The sequence below is a fragment of the Phyllostomus discolor genome, chromosome 8 (genome assembly GCF_004126475.2).
Source record: "Phyllostomus discolor isolate MPI-MPIP mPhyDis1 chromosome 8, mPhyDis1.pri.v3, whole genome shotgun sequence".
NCBI lineage: Eukaryota > Metazoa > Chordata > Mammalia > Chiroptera > Phyllostomidae > Phyllostomus > Phyllostomus discolor.
The window spans coordinates 35,139,074-35,159,466 of record NC_040910.2 but is presented as its reverse complement, the minus strand read 5'-3'; the positions used below and the strand labels follow the sequence as shown (position 1 = coordinate 35,159,466).

The following is a 20,393-nucleotide window of genomic DNA, read 5'->3' as shown; positions in this document are numbered from 1 at the left end:
GAAATTTTAAAATAGTTCTTTAGCCAGCAAGAGTTAAATATTTTCTCCCATTACTTCAAGGTAACTAGGTATCATTTAGTGTCCAGGAAAAAGCAACTTTCCAAATGGAGCTTTTGTATCTTCAGAGACTGCACTGGCAGGGTCAAGCTGAATTGCTATGCCCCACATAAACAGATGTTCCCCGAGTTTACACGAAACAGTGTTGTGAGCTGCAGGAAGCCACACACGGGATCGGGCCCCGCTGGCTGACCTGGCGCAGGCGGTCTAAAGTGAGGAGGTTCTCCACAGCCAGCACGCTTCTGAGGTATTTCTCAATATACGCCTCTGAGTCAGCAGAAGCCGTGTTTTCAACATTAGCTGCCATTCTTGCTAATGTTTCTCGTTCCTCTACTCCCTGGGCATCCTGGAGAATGGATGGTTGTGTATTAAAATTGAGTACATTGCAGAAGAAAACATTATAAAAGCTTCTCGATCTGCGCAAACACACACATAGACACACACCGAGTACTGAACTAATGAATGGGATGTATTCCCAAGTTCTATTTTAAAGTCAGCTTTGGGAGCTCAAAATGTATTTTCCCACAGAAATCCATGTATAAATGGTGGTCAGGTTGCCTTGAAAGGCTAGTTAAACAGCATAGCTGAAATACCACATTCTGGACAAAAACTGTTCTATATTTTATTTCCATCGCAAACAAAGGCATTACAGGTTAGAAAGGATTTGGTGGGCTAGCTGGAAATGTAACCACCACAACACTTCAGGAACATATCTTACAGGGCGCGAGAGAAGAATGGGGAGCTGGGGTGACCACTAAGCAGGAGTGGGACCCAAACGCCAGGCAGAGGCCTATGTGGGTATGGAGGATGAGAGTGGGAAGAGGCTGGGTTCCCACGTGGGCACTCGGAGGCCTGCTACAGACTGCATGTCCAAGACACGGCAGCCCCCACCACGGGTGTCCCTCCTCAGCGCCGGAGTGGCAGAGACGACCAAGAGGAGAAGCATCTAGGCCAGTGCCCGCTGTGCTTTCTGGTAGAGCCCAACCCTCTCCTCTGCCGTGGGTGGGCCGTGTGTACAAACGGGGTATTCACAAGTCAGAGGGAGAGTGTGCTAATGTGTTTAATCAGGCCAAGCAAACTTAGGTCATAACAAATCACTCTGCTCAGGGAAAATCAGATATTTCACTTGTGAATTTGTTATAATAATGTCAAAAACTACACAATATATATCCATATGTCATTGCAACTTAAGATGTCATCAACTTTAAGGGGAAAAAACATCATTTATATACTTCTAAGGAGAAAAAAATTCTGCCAAAAGATTTTAAGATATCATCAATTATAAGACACATTCTAACTTCAAAAATATTTTTAAAAATGTAAATGAACATTAGAACAGAGAAAATGAAAATAAGGAAGAATTTGGAAGATGGCAAAACTTTTGACTCCTATAGTAATGTATCTGAGCCTTTTAATAACCTGAAAAAGAAGAAATCACCTTCCTTTTGTAGATGAGGAAAGAGGAAGGCCAGGTAATTAGCAAAAGAGGCAAGACTAGATAGAGTGCATATTTTTTTAACCACTTAACACAACACTTTTTGGTGTCCGAAGGCAACAGACATTATCCTGATTTCCTAAGAAAGGGGAACCCGAGTTTCAAGAAATGCATCTATCTCCATGCTACCTACACACCTATCGGGATATAAAACATTCCATTTGCCTCAGGAAGTTCATTTATGAGCTTCACTGTCAATCCCTAGCCTTCCTCAAGACACAATAATTTCTTGGACCGCAGACGTTAAGAGTTCCACCTGTTTAAAGTTTCCAATGGAATCATACTGTTTTGTGTCTAGCTTCTCTAACTCAGCGTCGTGACTCTGTGACTCATTCATGCATTTCATTTCTTTGCATAGCTGGGCAAGATTCCACAGTGTGGAGGTACCACAGTTTATTTCCCATTCATCTGTGGATGGGCGCTTGGGTTGTCCCAGTTTCAGGTTATTCTGAATCAGCTGCTACAAATGCTCTTATGCAAGTTTGTACGGACACATGCTTTCCTTCTCTCGGGTAAGTGCGCGGAAGAGGAATTATTGGGCCGTGGGGTATCATTCTATACTCCCACCAGCAATGGAAGCAACCTTGTTGCTAATTAAAAAGAGAGAGGGGAGGGTGTTTCTTGTTGCCCTCTGGCCTACGGCCCCTTCTTGCCACCAAGCTTCTGCAGTATCATAGGATTGGGTAATGTGAAAATAAAGCCTGCCGACTGAGATGCTTAGCTAATTATTAGCAGGCAGCCCAATCACATGAGGTTGTATGTTTTTCTTTCAGCTGATTCCCCCACATTTCTTCCCTTTAAAGCCGGATCACCCGAAGTATAAGAGCACTCTTAAAGAGGGTAAGGAAACCACGAACAGGAGGGGAGAAGTGAGTGGGACAGAGACAAAGAGGAAAAGGTGACGGTGGCCCACTACAGCCGCCGCTGTTTCTCAGCTGCGTTCAGACCATTTGGAGAGTTAAGATGTGAAACAACTGGAAACACACAGAAACATTCAGATGCAGAGAACAAACAGCAAGTCTCCAGTTAAACACATAATATACAAAGAGAAACCTATTACAGACCCAAGATTCTGCAGGTAGTCTAACTCCGAAAACAGACTTAACATTTGTTCAGCAGGCTCCAAATTAAATAGTTTAACGGTTAATATTTACTGTGTAAGTCTAACACTTTGAATATCCAGGAAAAAAAGTTACTATATGGCAGTGTTTCGTAATACAAGAAATCTAAAATAAAGCCCCAAAACTATGGAATCTTTTTGTTCTTCCAAATGCTGCTCTCTGGATTAAAAGATGTATTTCCTGTATTGTTCAACAACTCAACAGAAACCAATGCACAAATACTGAACCCTCAACAAAGGGAAGGGGGCCTGCGGGAATGGTGTGGCCTGGAGGGAGTGTCCCCCTCCCCAGGGTCACACCCCAGGGCCCTCTCCTGAGAAAGGCGTCTGCACCTCCTCACTCCCTCCCCGCTTCAGCCCTGAGCGTGGCAGGGGGACCGCTCTCCCTGCTGCCCACCCCCGCAGGGAAGGCCTCCACTACCACTGGGGCCAGTGCCCGGGGGAATAAGCCTGTCTACATCAGGGGTTACATATTAGGAAGCTGTAAAAACTGTGCCCTCCAATATGCTTCTGTCTGGGATGTTTTAAAGCTCCATTTGTTTAATTCTTGTGAGTATCTCACTTAGTTCATGAGAGAAATAATAATAAAATAATAACTAAGTTATTATAACAGCAATTACAACTTATAGTTTGGCATATACACAACAATTTGCATGCACAGTCTCATTTAATCCTTAATCCTGTTCAGAAGGTATCATTAACCTCAGCTGATAAATAAAAAAAATTAGGCTCAGAATAACCCACACAAGATTTCTGCTTGATTCCAAAATGAAAGCCTCAATCTCTCTGCTATGCGTCATTACCTCCTTTTCAGGGTTACAATATTACTTTATGTCTTTTAAAAAATATATTGCTTATTAAAGAATAGTTGATATACAATATTACATTAGTTTCAGGTGTTAAACATAGCGATCTGACACTTACACACCTTACAATGTCAGCATCACAGTAAGTCTAGTAACAATCTGCTACCATGCAAAGTCATCATGGTATTACTATTTCCTCTAAGCTGTCCATTACGTCCCTGTGGCTTTATTTTATAACTGGAGGTTCGTACCTCTTATTACTCTTTACCTTTTATGTGTAAACAGGTGTTGGTTTGCTTTTCAAAACAATGTTCTTCTTTAACAAAATACTAAAACCAGAACTCTTAACGCCAGTAAAGTACATTTTACTGAGCCAAGTTAAGATTAGGAAATTCCTCTAAAAATCTATAGCATTTCTCTAAACATACAGTTCCATTTAGTACATGTTTCTTGGTTGGGTAGGTGATTTACAGGGTATTAGCTCTTTTTATGTGTTTATTTTTAGTAAATTTAAATTTCATGTGATCTTTCACCTCTGGAATATTGGAGACAATTTCAAAAGTCACTCCACAGCCAGGAATAGAACTTCGATGAGACATCTTTTTTAGGAGACTCTGAGCAAAACCCTGGAAAAACAAAATAGAAGGTATGGTTTCCCACCTTGAAAACTGAGTTCACATTAACAGAGAAACAGCATAAAGGATACTGCATTTACTCCAGCCAAAAAGAAACAGCATATTTCCAATATACGCAAGTTGAAATCCAAATCCCTAAACACAGGTTTCTCAACTTTGTCTCAGCACACAAGACCGAGTTTAGGTACCCGTGCATCTACATGTGCGCAGTGGGTGGCAGGTCCTATTCCCAACATGTGGACAGAACAGACCCCACCCTCTGGAAACTGACACTACACCACCGGTTCAACCCCGCTTAAAGGCTACAGAAATAAGGCTGTTGACTTCGACACAATAAAATGACCTTCTTGCTAAGATGTAAGCAAGGCCTGGTGACTCTTACACCTTTTTTTTTTTTTTTGGCAGCACGATGGACATCTTGTACCATGAATATTGACAAGTTCAGGCATTAAATTCTTGACCAAAGCAGGATCGTTATGAAGAATGATTTAAGAGTGCATGGTCATTGTTTATGCTGACTGCGCTCCTTGCACAGTTCAGAATTGAACTGTTGAATTAATGCATAGATGACTCATTTGAAGATGCTGCTAAGACTGAACATCCTGTAGAGGTTGAAGAGAGCAGGGATGAGGGCAGAATACAATTGGTGAATAAAGATAAGAGAGAATATTAAACTAGCACTGAACCTTTTCCCTCATGCAAAAGGGAAGCAGGAAATATGAGAAAATCTCCAAAGAAAATAGAAAAATCAAACTGCTTCATCTTAGAAACACTATTTTCACAAACCTACTGAATAATTTCAGTCCTATTTAGTAATCTTCAGTTAATTTTTTAAAAAGACTGTAGCTTCTTAGAATGCAGAGACCATTTATTTCATCCCTTCACTCTCTTGTCAGCCTTGCAATGTGGAGCCACTGCCAGTCACACTGCTCAGAGTGCAGCTGTGGGTGTGGGGGAACTGTGGGTGCAGGGGAAGTGTGGGTGCTGCTGTCATCTTCCTTTCTCGTCTTCTACGTCTGTGGAATTACCGAAGCTGACACGCATGTACAAGGGTCCTAAAAGGAGGTCCCTGTTCTTGCTGTAAGAAATTAAATCTCTGAAAGAGGGAGGACACCGCCATGCCCTAAAACACTATTATTTCATTCAGTATCAATTTGATATTATCAAATCATTTCAACCAGGGGGGAAATGTGGCAAGTCCTTGTCCCAACGACAAAAAATTTAAAAAATAAAAACAAGGAAAACTTGGTGACGGCATGAAGTGCCCTTTCTGTTAAAAATTCTATGCAGCTGGTGCCGGCTCTGTCTCAGTGGCTGGCAACCAGAATCTCCAGTTCTGAAGTGGCAAATAACTCTTCAAAACTCTCCCTGGGAACAGCGCGTCTTTTTCAACCCCTGAAAGCCTTCCGAGAAGAGGGAGGCCGAGAGAAGAGTGAGTGGGAGACACACCGTATGCATCTATGGCTAACCCGATGACCTGGGTTATACTGATGTTGGACTGCCCAGCTAAAGAGCGGCAGTTTTAACAGCATTACCACCAGTCTTCATTTCAAGACTAATATCCGTGTGACATTTAGAACTAAAGATTAATTTTTAGGGATGGAGATTACATCTAGGACTCCATCAACCATGACTATGCTCTTTTAAATGAAAAGACTTATGTTCATCTGCTCTGGTTTGAGTCAGTGCATTGAGAAGACCTCAGAAGAGTGAGCACAGGCAGTTAAAAAGGATCCCTAGAAACAACCTCCCAAATCCTATAGTTGCAAAACCAACGACAGAAACACTTCACACCCACCTAGAAATGTTCTACTGAGCCCCTCACACGGCACCAGGCCCTCTGTGACCTGGCTGCAGCTGCAAGGACAGCCACAGCCCTGGCCTCTGCAGCACACCCTGCCGTGCCCTCCCCACCCACACTGCCCTGCACTGCATTTCCCCCTCCCCAAGAACAGCCAGCAGCACCTTCCTGGTCTGTACACAAGCAGTTCCCGCGCCCCTCTTCTCTCTGAAGCCTGCCCTGACTGCCTCTGTCTACCCCGTCCCCTCTGCTCCTGCGACCTCCAGCACACGGTGGGCACCTGCATCAGGGCGCCTTCACAGCAAAGCAGAGGCACCTGTCTGTGCATCTGCATATGCCAAGGGGCACGGGCTCTCTAAGGACAGAGCCTGTTTCTTACTCGCCTTTGACCCCAAAGCCTGACTGGGTACACTTCCTAAATTTATGAATCAGCAGATGAGTGGAGATGACTGAAAGAGAGGAAAGGCATGGAAAGCAAAGGGTGCTTTGCACAAACAAAGGCTAACTGCAGGGAACCTTCTCATCCTGCCGGACCCAGATGCAAAGTCAACACACACACAGCGGACTTCACCTGGACGAGGCCCTGTGACACCCCAGAAAATGGCAGGCAAGTGTGACCAAGCCGTCAGAAAGACTCTGTGTGACAATCTACTGCCGTCTGAGAGGCAGTCAGGGTGATGTGTTCTGGAACTGATGCCAGCACAGTTACAGGACAGGGAGAGCTCCCCTGAAAAGAAGAGCTCGGTGACTCATAGCGCTTGTGGGGACGGGAGGCCAGAGCAGTCACTCCACAGCCCCGCCCTCACGTCGGGCATGTAGTTCAAGTCATTTCTTCAGCTGGGATTAATGCCTCACCTGCCGCCCATGAACACTGACGCAGATCCGTTTGCGTAATACCAGCTGCATGTCAGCTGGATGGCTGAGCTGGACCGTCACCCGCACGATCAGAAACACTCGCTCATCCACAGGGGTGCCTTTACTGAGCTGAGGACAACTATGCACTGCGGAGTCCCAGGAGGCTTCTGCTTTCACCTGCACAGAAGACAGAAAGAACATGCTTCTCCAACTCCTCCTAACAACAAAAAGCCTGACAAAGAAACACCGTGGCTGGGGCTGCACCGCTGCGTGCCCGTCGTGGGGGAGTCTGCTAGGAGACCTGCCCTGCAAAGCCGTGGGACAGGAGGATGCGGCCTCAACCAGCCCAGTCTGGGAAGTATGGAGCAGAATGTTCTTGGCTGGCTGGCTGGCTGGCTTTGAAATTTTTATTTTGAAAAATGTTCAAACATAAAAAAAATTTGCAAATTCAGTACAATGAATTCCTTATATCTTTCATCTAGTTTCGTCAGCTGCTAACACTTGCCACTTTTCCTTTCCTCTTTCTCACAACACATGCACACACAGTACTATTAATATTGTTGTTATTATTTGCTGGATTGCTTTAGACTAAGTTACAGACATATAACTCTATAGCCCTACACACTTCAGCAACTATCATCTAAGAGCAAGGGCATCCCTGACTTAACCATAGGGCAATTATCATATTCAGGAAATTTAACATCAATATAATACTGCTGTATATTGTAACATAGAGTCCAAATTCAAATTTTTCAACTGTTCCAGTCCAGGATCACAAATGACATTTAGTTGTCACTGTCCCTTCAGTCTACTCTCATCTGAAATGGTTCTGCAGCCTTCCCCGATCACTCGTTACACAGACTTACCAAGGAAGGGTGCAGGCCCTCCCTTTCACGGAGCGGGCCGCACCTGGGTTTGTCTGGATGTTTCCGCCCTATGAGGCTCAGGTTTCACAGCTCAGTTGTACCCCTAGGTGATGTGAGCTTTAAAGCATCCTTTCAGCCTTCTTCCTTAGAATAGTTTCTAATTTTTCTAATATACTCCAAATTTTAAAATGAGCCCCCTCAGATTCGTCACTCAGATTCAAACATTATTAGGATTTTGCCACACTGGCTTCACTGATTTTTTCTTTTTCCTTTTTAAAAAGCTTTACTGAAGAATTTCAAAGCAAACCCCAAGCAGGGCGTCATTTCACGACTCCCCTTCAGTGGCATTTCCCTAGGGAGCGGACCGCAGCTGACCCGGCCTGCGCACACTAACCGAGCCTTCGCCAGGAGAGGAAACGCAGCGGCAGTGGACGTGACCTGTCGGGCCACTCCTGCCAGGGGTGGTTCCCTGCTTTCTGGAAGTCATAATGAAAAGTCTTCATTTACGTTTCTTGAGAAACGTAAGCACTGAAATAACGACCTTGCTGATTGTTTCAAAAGGCTCATGGAAAGGTTAAAGAAACTACTCTTCATCCAGTCCTCCCAAGTGAGGTTTTATTTACCTCCCCATCATGCTGTTTCACAATCTGCAATTCAAAGAACTCGTCCTCTTCTTCCCCCGTGAGGGTAGCATCCCATCCACCAGCTTCCGGGTCATCAAGATTATCCTGAGAGCTGAAGTCATCAGCTGAAATCAAAGCAGTTCCATTCAGTACGAAGATCCTTTTAAAGGATAACCCCCTACCAGTTAAATCTCAAAGTGCTTAGTATTAAAATTCTTCTGCCTCAAATTTCATTCTTTTGGCTCTAAGATCTTACATGACACAGGTGATAACCATTAAAACAGCTCACAGATCTTAGAGACGAACAGTGCCTCAAGAAATTATCTTATCCCATCTCCTACCTTTAAGCCTTATTCTCCATGAAAGAGGCAACTGAAGCCAAAATACCCCAAGGGGTTACTCAAAGTCAGTCCATAAATGTTAATGATAAGATTACAACCCAAACTCCCTACACTTTAGTGCACTGAAGAAACGAGAAGTGAAAGTGATTCCAATTATCTGACAGTTAAGTTCAACAAGAGAAGCCACTGGCTACATGAACCAGAAACTGGAGTGTTGCCCTGTGCTCTCCCAACTCTCTCTCCATCATAAGCTTGTGTCTCTTTCAGTATGTGGACTTAGGCTGACCAAGAATGGGCAGAAGGCTGACCAAGGTCCCGACCATGTCTAGGAATATCCATACCAACTGGTCTTCTTTCGAGTTAGTCTTCTCCACTTTCTTACCCTCTCTCCCTCTCTCCACCCCCACTACCCCCTCTCATCTTACCTAGCCAGAAACCCAACGTAAGACTAGGCCAGAGTCACCCTCAGGCTCCAAGACTCAAGAGAACACGGTAGGAGAGGGCACTGCGGCAATACGTGAGAACCGCATCAAGTGGGCGGACGGCAGAAGTGGGTCTTCCATGTGTCTAAATGAGCTAAGAGGGACGCGATGCTGAAAACCTCCGATATCATAACTCACTCCCAGCCAGGGGAGAGAAAAACTTGAGGACATCTAATGTTGTCCATTTAGGGTAGTTCATTTTAATCCATAGTTCTTCCGTACATGTTTTAGGAATTTAACTGCTGGCTTTGAACTTATATTTACCTTTAATCCACCTTTTCATCTTTCCCCTCCTTAGACAGAGTATATGTAAGATGTAGCCATATCCAAAATATTTTACATGACAGGAAAATGTCAGAAAAAATGACGCACTAAAAAACAGGCAGTCCTGACTGGTATGGACCAGTGGGTTGCACATGGTCCCACAAGCTGAAAGGTCACCTGTTTGGTTTCTAGGGGGCACGTGCCTGGGTTGCAGGCCCGGTCCCTGATTGGGGGTGTGCGAGAGGCAGCTGATCAACGTTTCTCTCGCACACTGATGCATCTCTTCCTCTCTTTCTCCCTCCCTTCCCCTCTCTCTAAAAATAAATACATGAAGTGTTTTTAAAATAGACAATATAGGAATGAATGACATAAAAACTCACAGAAAAAGTGAGAAACTTATTAGGTAATGCTAAGGAAGCAGCAGATAAAAGAAAACAGGCTACACAAGCAATCACTAGTTATTAGTCCTTTTCAGAGAGAAGTTTTTCCTAAGAATTAAAGAAGAAAATATTTTAAGTGCACTTAACTTCCCAAACTGATGAAAGAACGAAGCACAGGCAGAGCACTATGGGCTACAGAATGAAATGTGAGCACATATCACGATGAAACATACCTATTACTGTTACAAGATACTGTTCTTACAGAAAAGTCACTCCTGGCCAAGTGTCAGAGTCCTTTGGCACATATAAAATGAACTTTAATCTTAGGCTTAGAGAACCGCCTAAATGCATACTTCATTAGAATCTAAGGGTTGCACGGACACTAATTCACAGAGGTAGGCCTTTAGGAAGCACCTGCTGACTTACCATTTAGGTCAAGGAATATAACAGGAATGTGTGTTTCCATCCCAGGAACCGGGGTCCTAAAACATAATGAACAAGTCACATGCAGACTGTCTCAGCTGCATGTACTTCATGACACAGCCATAATATAAAGCCAGAGCTGGCCCAGTTCAGGCCAATCACAACTCTGCTGTGGGCTTTGCTATAATTTCACATCAGAGATGCCACAGACTTGACTACAAGTGCTGTGTCTCTCCACCAGTGCTCTTGTGCATCATTACCACGCGCTCCGGAACTGGAGCGCAGTCTTCTAAGACACATAGACCTGTTTATAAATGAGGCTCCCCCGTGTGAAGTTACTTTCTTATAAAATTATATCCTTAAGGGCCCCATATGGCTTAATTTACTATTTTTAATTTCTATAAAGTGGCACAGAAATTTGCTGACAGTACAGTTTCAGAGAGCACCCAAACCAAAAACTCCTAGAGATGCAATTTTATAATGACCGAATGGTCTTTTAAGGGAATGACCCAAGTAATTAACATATTAACTATTTTTTTAAATGCTAAGTGCACTTGTACTAAATATTGATTTAGATTCTCAGAAATCTTAATTATTTGAGCCAATAACAATATTATTTAATAAAACAGTTTTAGGCCATCATTATTCCATTTCATGAAAATAATTTAACACTTCCTCTAATTCAAACAACTTTTTTCCCATATGCTATAATGAGTCTCCTATTAATTAAAGCACAGGCAAAAATCATATGGAAAGCAGCTGGCTTATTTAGAACTTCAGTAGGAGACACACGGCGGCATCTGTACCATTCTGCTGGGGCCCCCGGAATCCCACTGCCGGCAGAGGGGACCATGACTGCATTCCTTTCTTCAGTGAGAGTCAGCCTCATCTCCAGCAGTTGAGCTTCGCGGTCAGCATCATCTTCTGTTTTATCTAGAACATCAGGAATGAGGATCCAATAAGGTTATCTCACTTGCTACTTACACTTTTGTCCTGTGTAGCGACAGGCTTTTCCATTTCAGTTACTGGTAGATGAGGGTTCATAGAAACTTGTGACTTCCCTAATTCATGATAAAAGCTGTGCAATAAGAAAACCGTAAGCTAGAGAGGTTGGTGTGCTCTCGCGGAGGCCATCCTCAGTTCATGGAGAAGCACATGAATGACTCCTCCCGAGTCAGAGGGTTCAAGTGCTTTTGGACAATAAATCAAGAAACGTTATTTTTGAGGGACAATATGCACTTTGTGTGCTGTATTTTCTCTTTCTTTGTTGGGGGCTGTGAGAGACCTATGGGAAGACGTCATTACAATTAGATGAATGTTCTTCTGAACGGATATGACACAAATAGCATTCCTACGCTCTAGCCATCCCCGTAATTGGTGTCTTAATCTACTTCTAATTCATGTGGTTGCAAATGGGGATTCATTACGCCCTGATACGGGGAAGGGAAGTATTTAACTTGCTTTTCCTACCATGTTTACTGACAAGCTTTTGCAGTTGTTGATCTAAGTACTCCTGACGTTTTGTTAACGCATTTAGCCATTTTCTACGTAGTCTCTCTAAATCCCGATCCTGGAAGAAAACAAGGAAAATGACAGGATATACAATGCATGGACAATATATCTGAAACTGATGCTCTATCTTACATTACTCTAATGTGCTTTGAAAATGTTAAGTATCATTACTAATGTCTTTATTACCACCAGTAGTTGACTCCAACCATCATGCAGAATAGAAACTTTCAGAAATTAAAGCATTATTGTTCTAGAGTAAGACTTTCTGAGAGACATTCTGACATCAGATGTTCTCTGATGTCCAGAACCAGGTTTTTCCTGTTGGTTCAATGTGTAGAACTCCAGGCACTTGCAACTAAGATCTTCTACGAGGTCTCTTTATGCTGGATAAAACCACCACTACTACTCAATAATCTTCATAGTTACATCCCTGAGAACGATCATAACAATTCTTCAAAGTTCTTCACTTCAGCCTTCAGCATGTTTCATTAGTCTTTACAAACAACCTGTAAACGCTTCTTGCCCTTGTTTTGGTGGGAGGAGGGGAGAGGGACCGGGGGCCATTACCAACAGCCAAACATCTCTACCAGTCAACACCTGACTACATACCGATCTTACCTCATTTCCTTTTGTAACGAAGTTACAAGACTGAGTAGATCAGTGGAATGCTGTGGAACTGGTGTGTATCTGGATTTCACTAAGGCACTTAACCAAATAGCTCAAGACATTCTTGTGGACAAGATGGAGAAATGTATAATGAATCTATTTGAATGAAATCAGAAATGACTGAAATATCACATCCCAAGAACAGTGATTAATGGAATAACGTCAGCTTAAAAGAAGTCTCTGTTATTGTGCCATAGGACTTTGTATTTAACCCCCTCTGACACAACATTTTTATCAGTGACTTATATAGGAAGGCAGACATTTTTATCCAATTAGGATGATGCAAAACCAGGAGAGTGACTACACTGGATGACATAATGGGGATCCGAAGAGCTCTGAGCGTCCTGACGAGACTAACAAGATAAAACTTAGCAGACATAAACCAAATCCTGCAGGAGATTAGGGGAAGGGGAGGGCAGGAGGAGAAACAAAACCCAATCTGTGTGACTCCATGCCGTGGGGAAGAAAGACCCGGCCTACAACAAGGAAAACCTCTGGGCGCGAGGCTTGACTGAAGACCAGTGCAACACAGCTCTCCTAGGAAAAGGGGTAGGTGACTCCGCTCACGGAGAGACAGAGCAAGGGAGAGAATCTGGAGACAGATCTGTAGGAAACCTGGACGGGGAAACTCCAGGTTTGGAAAAGGATAATGGTCACAAATAATTTTCCCACACTAAACTGACTTTCTAGTCTATGGCTTTAGTCTGTCAAACACTCATGGTTCCCCACACTGTTTTAATTTGAGAAAAAGCAATATCTGAATCAAATTTAGTTGTGTCATTATTAAGTAACAGTACAGGAACGAGTGCTTCAGTACTTTAATCAGGCTATTTTGGTGAGGCTAACAGGTGCCTCATTACCTGGTAGCTGTCCATGTCCTCCTCTTCCTCCTAAAAGAGAAAAATACATGATGGAGAACCAAAACAATTGTCCAAGAATCAGTCTACACTAAACAATCTGAATCTTTCCCCATACTTCCTATTTTCTAATTTAATGAATATATTGCTTCATCTTCCACCTGTGCTCACCCTTGCTCTAGGTTTTATAGTGTTCGGGAAGTTGGAGTAAAACCTTGAGCTTCTCCTAGGAAAGTGAAAAACACGTATTTGACCTTTTCTGGAACCAGTACAATACTTCCCCTGCTGCGTCTGTAGTCCCACTCCCCAGGGGAAATCAAACACCTGCTGGCAAATAGTCTTCAGGAGCCAGTAGGGGGTTTCTGCAGAGGGGTGGTGATGGGGGAGGTTAGTTTCTGGAGGCTGAGATGTTTTGTTAACCCTCAGTTTGCCACGTACCAGGGCAAAACCAACAGTGTGGTGCAATGAGGCCATGCAGATACAATACAAATGTTTTTAAAGGCATCAAAGGAAAACAACAGAAATACTGAAAGAATCACTCGCGGAAGGCAGGTTTCTGACAGGTCCCCAGAGGCTCTCTTGTCTGGCTGGGTCTTTCAACAAGAACACCACAGGCACAGACACTTACATGGAAGGTCTCCTGTGTCCTGGGGGATCTGAGTGCTCTAACTTTTACACATCCGATTCCAACAGACAATATGCATTCTTCCATCAGAGGTAACGTCCCGGACTCCTGCACAGTCTTCACTTCCACTTGGACTCGCCGGGACTGCCCCTGCATCACCAACAATTTGAACAGTTTCTTAAAAGCACTTCGATTCCTAAAAGTTTGGTGTAGAGAGACCCCTACCGGCTGATGTTGGGAAAAGCATTTAACTTGGAGCCACTGTCTCATCATACCTTAAATGTTAGATAGTAAACTACAAATTGAAATATTAATCATGAAAAATTATTTATCTTTTAAGTATGTAGAAAGACATACACAAAAATATAGTTTACATATTTTTCAACAAAAAGAAACATTAAAAGAAAACATTCTAGAGAGAAAACAGCTAGTCAATAAAAAATGTTCAGCTTACTAATAAATAAATACAAAATAAAATGAGCAAGATACACACTTATTTCTACTTACTAAGCTTGCAATTATCTTTTAAAAAGGCAACTTCCAATACTGCCCAAAGTAACTGCATACATTATTGGCAGGAATATAAGTTGGTAAAGCTTTCTGCAGAGCAATTTGCCTTAAAAATGTAAGGTTTCCTTGATCTCACAATTCAACTTTTCCAGGAGTCCCTTCTAAGTAAATAATCATACATGTACATTAAGAATTGTAAAGTAAGCCCTGGCTGGCATAGCTCAATGGATTGAGCGCGGGCTGCGAACCAAAGTGTCCCAGGTTCGATTCCCAGCCAGGGTACATGCCTGGGTTGCAGGCCATAACCCCCAGCAACCGCACATTGATGTTTCTCTCTCTCTCTCTCTCTCTCTCTCTCTCTCTCTCTCTCTCTCTCTCTCCCTCCCTTCCCTCTCTAAAAATAAAATAAATAAATAAATCTTTTTAAAAAAAGAATTGTAAAGTAATGTGAATAACAAAAAATTAGTTACAAATTAAATGTATAATATTGATAACTACTTACACTCTACTATAGGTAATAAAATGTTAGTCATTAAAATATGGCTGTAGAAAAACGACAGTTAAAGTTTAAAGAGTATGGTGACAGATGTTAACTAGACTTTTAAAGAAGTGCAGGCTGCCAAACCAGCACATGTAATAGAACCTACTTTAAAAAATAAGCAAAGTAGAAATAAGAATGATTACTACTATCCTGGATCCGCTGCTTTAATCCCAAAATAAAACAATTTTAAAGAGAGCTGCAAAAGGAAGAATGATAAAAGAAAACCTATCTCTTCTTAAGCATATTTTCAGAATACTGTGTGGTTGTATATTTACAACCGATGTGTTTTTTAAATTCCCAGTATTCCCAAATTATTGACTTCAAAGTTGGTTTATAAATCCTAAAATTATAAAATACAATTTAAAAGATGGATTTTGAATATACAATTTCAAGTCAGTTACTCATCCCCTCTTCCATCAGATTTTAATTCCCAAGAGCTTTGCTTACATTATCAGTAAAACCAGCTAAGGCACTGACCGACCTAACAAACTAGATTTGAAAAGACAGGCTACTGCTGTCTTCTGATTAAATCTTTTCCAAGGACTATGCATCAGATCTTTTGTGAAGAGAGTACCTCGGGAAACATTTTAATTGTTTAGAACAGTTCAGTCATTTTAATTACCTACCTTTTGTTTATTTACTTTGCCTAAGAGATAAAGTGGTCTATTTTAATTTTTAAGTTGATTTTAGAGAGAGAAAGGGAGGGAAGGAGGGAGAGAGAGAGGGGTGGTGGGAGAGAGAGAGAATAAGAGAAAGAGAGAAAGAGGGAGAAACATCAGCTTTTGTTGTTCCACTCATGTATTTCACTGGTTGAGTCTTGTATGTGCCCTGACCGTATTCGATCGGGCTGATGCTCTGACCAACTGAGCATCCTGGCCAGGTCAAAAGTGGTCTGCTTTACCTGTGTGCTCAAATGTGGAAGGTGAAATACATACTTGGATACTTTGGGGAGAAATCAAGGTAAGGAAGGGGGAAAAGATCCAGGAATGGCTACACGTCCCATAGAAAAAGTATGTGTACACTATTAGATTGAACTTCTTACAACTGCTGATATTTGACTATTTTTAAATATACAACCAGAAATTTCATATGTTGACCTAATCAGTTTTCTTCGGCCATTTTCCTGTTCAAGAATAATAGTTCCAGCTTTAAAAGATATTAAATTCAATGAGCCCATCACCCACAGCCCTCCATGAACTAACTGCCTGCCACGTGCTTCTATAACCTCTGCTTCCAGCTCCTTCCATGTTATTTTCTACCTAAACTTACCTAATTCCAGCCTCTGCATGTTTATTCTTTATTGTTGCCATTTACATATAAAACACCTTTCCAGCCTTTGCATGATTCTTTCAGCATCCAGGTTAAGATGCACATCCTTCAAAAGAAGTCTTTCCTGATAAACTCAAAATATCTTTGAACATTGATAATAAAGATCGTCAGAACTATGACAAATACTCAAATATTCCCTTTACACTGAACCACAAAAACTTATCTGGTCTGGCCTTCCAGGAGATGAATTTCTAAGGCATCTAAAAAAGATATATATAGCTTCAACACATGTTCAGAAAAAGGTGTTCTTCACACCCTTAAGAATCCTATTTTATATGTATAACTCATGCTATAATTTAAACTAATTTCCTTTTGCTTTTAGTTCCTTGACCATATATGAATGAATTTACTAAAATTCATTTGCTGGGGTCAGAAAATAAGTGCTTATCATCTTCCTTCTATTCAAACATCGAGGAATTTAAATATTTAAGCAAACTGTCTTTGTCCTTTAACCTGTTCTCATATTTTGCTTTGAATGATTTCAACATTCATTTCCTACAGCTATTCTAGTGTTTGACTATTGTTCTAAAGCATGGAAACTACCACAGGATGCAATATTCTACTAAATGTTGAATTAATGTAAAGCATGGCAAAAAAAAAAAAAAAAAAGAGTATTGCCAAATCTCCTGAAGAGAAGATATTTTCTCTTTTCTCGAGTGGCACAGACACTCGAGATCTCAACCTGCCTGGGGGTCAGTGATGATTCCCACCTACCTTCCTGCTATACTGATTTCTGGCAGGTGTGCCCATCTACCTGGTGGCATTTATTTAACACCTCCTGTGCTATCATAAATTGATATTTGGTCTCTGTTCTTAGTTCCTGGCAGACAGCTCCTAAAACTCTCAGAGGTTCCTAAGTGTTAACAGTTATAGGCCCATCTTTTAATGAAGTGACTTTTAATTTGTCAACTCTTGGCAGACTGCCAGATAGCTTCAAGAGGGGGTCGGTCATCAGAAAGACTAAGTGTTGGTTAGAAGTTGGAGCTCTCAGCCGCACCCCTCAGGGAGAGCGGTGAGAGGGGGTGGGGACTGAGTATCGCCAAAGGCCAGTGTTGTCCTCAATCACGCCTACATCACGGAACGGCCATAAAAACTTGCAAAAGGTGGGGTTTGGAGAGCTTCCTGGTTGATGAACAGATCTAAGTGCTGGGAAGCTGTCACACCCACAGAAGGCATGGAAGCTCATCCCATACCTTGCCCACCCATGCATTTTTTTCCATTTGGCTGTTCCTGCACTATGTCCTTTATAATCAACTGGTAACAGTATGTAAGAGGCTTTCCCAAGTTTTTTGAGTCATTCTAGCAAGTTATCAAACCTAAGGAGGAGAGTTGTGGGAACCCTTGACTTTGTAGCCAAATCAAACAGAAGCATGGGTAACCTGGGAACCTGACACTTGCAGCTGGTACCTGAAGCGAGGGTAGTCTTGTGATTAAGTCTGCAACCTTAAACCTGTGGGGTCTGAGCTAACTTCGGCAGTTAAGGTCCAAACTGAATTGAATTGCAGGACACCCACCTGGTGTATGCAGAAAACTAGTTGGCGTCAGGAGGAAAAAACACTTCTCACCTCCCATGTACCAAGCACTGTACTTCATGTACAATATCACTAATCTTCACACCAGTCCTACAAAGTCGGTATTATCACCGCCTCCAGGTTCCACCTGAGAAAAGGTTCTGAGAGGTGACTGGACTTGCTCACAGATGCTCAGCTAAGCCATGGGGGACCCAAGGCTGAACCCTAGCACATTAAGACTCTAGGGGTTTGTTCTTTCTGCCACGTCACATTGTTTCTCCTTGTCTTTGTAAATATTCTAATGCTGCTTAATATGTTTTCCTTATTTTGTACAATTCAATTTTAAGTGGTTCTTTAAAGCTTGTCTCCTTCTTTCTTAAACCTAACAAAAGCTGGTTTTAAAATATTATAAATAGAAATATTTTTTTAATTAAAGAAAATACACATGATGTAGGTGATTTTAACACCAGAAATGGAGTTGGCCATCTAGCTTTAATTACCACTGACATTTCTATAAAAAGAAATCTAATATTCAGCTTTATGGTACCAAGGAATTTAATGTGAACATTCAGAACAACACTCATAATGTTACCTGCCGGAGCTGGAAGATGCCTCCTGTAGGCACGTCCTTTGCAGAAATTACTTCTACAGGGCAGTATTCACCATTCTCATTCTGTTCCAGAATCTGAACCCAGAATTCCATTTTCCTGGTGACTTCACTCCATCTAGGAAATAGTTGAAATTCTTGGAATGTCATACATTTCTAAGTCAATAGCAGGTTAGGCTCTTATACTTGAGAATTAACAACAATAATGATTTCCAAAACAAGTAACTCAATAGAATGATCTGTAGTTCAGTGAGTAATATGCAAATACATATTAACAAATATAATTAAAAGCAAACTTAAACAAACAGTATCAGAACTAAGGCTGCACTTTCAGGGATCGTTTCTATAGTTCATTTCTAGAAAAGTTTCTCTGAACATTCAGAGCACCAGAACTCTAAATGGTTCCTTTATTTTGTTCAAAAATGTGTAATAATTACAAGTCTATTTCAAAGTGATTATTTAAAAATCTAAACACTGTAACCAGTTGGACAGAAGCAAGTGCAGTGATTATCTTTTCATAAATAGATAAAGGTAGTGCTGTATGCTTTACTGACTTGACATGTATCTTTGCTCACATCAAAGAGCATCAGGGAAAAAAAATCTCAGTGCCTAATTTAGTATTTGCTAAAATGTTCTAAATGCCACAAAATGAAAATCTGGTTCTTATTTATAATAGGTGAAAAGTACAAGTATATGCACTTTCGGTCATTTCTTTTAACTCTTCTTTTTAAAATCCTGGTCAACAAATGAGCCTGCCCCCTCCCATCACTGAAGCCAGCTGAAAAGAACTTTGAGCTGAAGAAGAACAAGCAAGCCTGAATTCTAGAGTACACCATGGTCCTTTTTCCCTACAGTTGATTAATTAGAAGTAATTCATAATGATAAACCATTTATCATCCAAAAATTTACTTCACTCTTTATTCTTAACTACCCATATATTTAACTCTCTTCTACCACTCTTCCAAGTTCACTTCTCTGAAGAAGTTTAATTGTGCTATTAATACCCTGGCAACACCACCATCCATTCCTGGAAGAGTGATAATGCTGAGGGAAGGAAACCCTTTATAAGTGGCAGTAGTAATCCCTATCACTTTGTAAAAATTGTAAATGGAATCAGATGGATATCTTAGCTTCACCTGTCCCGAAGACTACGTGTTTTTGCTTGGATAATCCCCAGATCCCACAGGGCTGGGTTTCTCCGAGGATCGGTCACTTTATGGCCATATATTTCAATTGCCAACGCCCCTTCTGAAAGGTGTTCAATAAAGTCTTCAGTGATGTTAACAGAAAACTCCTAAAAGAAAATAATTACAGAAGAGGAAACACTTTCTGGCAACCTTATCACTACTTACACCCACCACCATATATTCACACCCCCACGAAGAAGAGAAAGAGGAAAGAACGTTTCAGTTACAGAACTGCTGTCACAGTACATCCATAACGAATGCTCATGTGGTCTAAGGTTCTAGACTGTAAAAATAATTTAACTCTGATTTTTAGATATTTCACCTTGAAAATCTATTGTAAAAGACCAGCATTATATTCTATTTTGTCAGCAATACTTTGGGAGCCATTTTAAAGAGTATAAACAATTGTATTAAGAATTACAACAATGAGCCCTGGCTGGCATAGCTCAGTGGATTGAGCACGAGCTGCGAACCAAAGCATCGCAGGTTCGATTCCCAGCCAGGGCACATGCCTGGGTTGCAGGCCACGGCCCCCAGCAACCGCACGCTGATGTTTCTTTCTCTCTCTCTTTCTCCCTCTCTCCCTCCCTCCCCTCTCTAAAAATAAATAAAAATAAAATCTTTAAAAAAAGAATTACAATGGTCTATAATGTCTTGATATAAAAGTTATTATATGCAATAAGGTAGCAGTGTGTTGGAAAAACAATTTTTCCCAGTTTTTAGGATGCTATCTTCAATAATAGGGGAAGAAGGAAATAAATAATGATCATCAGTACAAAAAAAATTCACCTAATTTTTAAAAATTCTCCCAACCTGTCCATCTTTACAAGATAGATTTAAGACAGCATTTTGCAATAGTGAAGATTAATCTCTGAAACAGTTTATTTTTAAAAGTGATAG

General features: G+C 41.5%; 1 protein-coding gene and 1 pseudogene across 3 annotated transcripts in view; one reads left to right on the top strand and one right to left on the bottom strand.

The window, feature by feature from the left end:
• KIF13B (kinesin family member 13B) overlaps window positions 1-20,393 on the bottom strand; it is a 173,542-nt gene that overhangs the window by 43,837 nt on the left and 109,312 nt on the right. For all 3 annotated transcript variants that reach the window (XM_036032025.1, XM_036032027.1, XM_036032026.1), the window contains exons 23-33: window positions 19,443-19,600; window positions 18,292-18,424; window positions 13,812-13,958; window positions 13,187-13,216; window positions 11,619-11,718; window positions 10,955-11,081; window positions 10,152-10,207; window positions 8,259-8,383; window positions 6,770-6,946; window positions 4,012-4,104; window positions 251-403 (exon numbers count right to left, since the gene is read on the bottom strand). In XM_036032025.1, the coding sequence (XP_035887918.1) occupies window positions 251-403; window positions 4,012-4,104; window positions 6,770-6,946; window positions 8,259-8,383; window positions 10,152-10,207; window positions 10,955-11,081; window positions 11,619-11,718; window positions 13,187-13,216; window positions 13,812-13,958; window positions 18,292-18,424; window positions 19,443-19,600 (1,299 nt within the window). The remainder of the gene's footprint in view (window positions 1-250; window positions 404-4,011; window positions 4,105-6,769; window positions 6,947-8,258; window positions 8,384-10,151; window positions 10,208-10,954; window positions 11,082-11,618; window positions 11,719-13,186; window positions 13,217-13,811; window positions 13,959-18,291; window positions 18,425-19,442; window positions 19,601-20,393) is intronic.
• On the top strand, window positions 18,625-18,709 carry LOC114504479 (annotated as a pseudogene).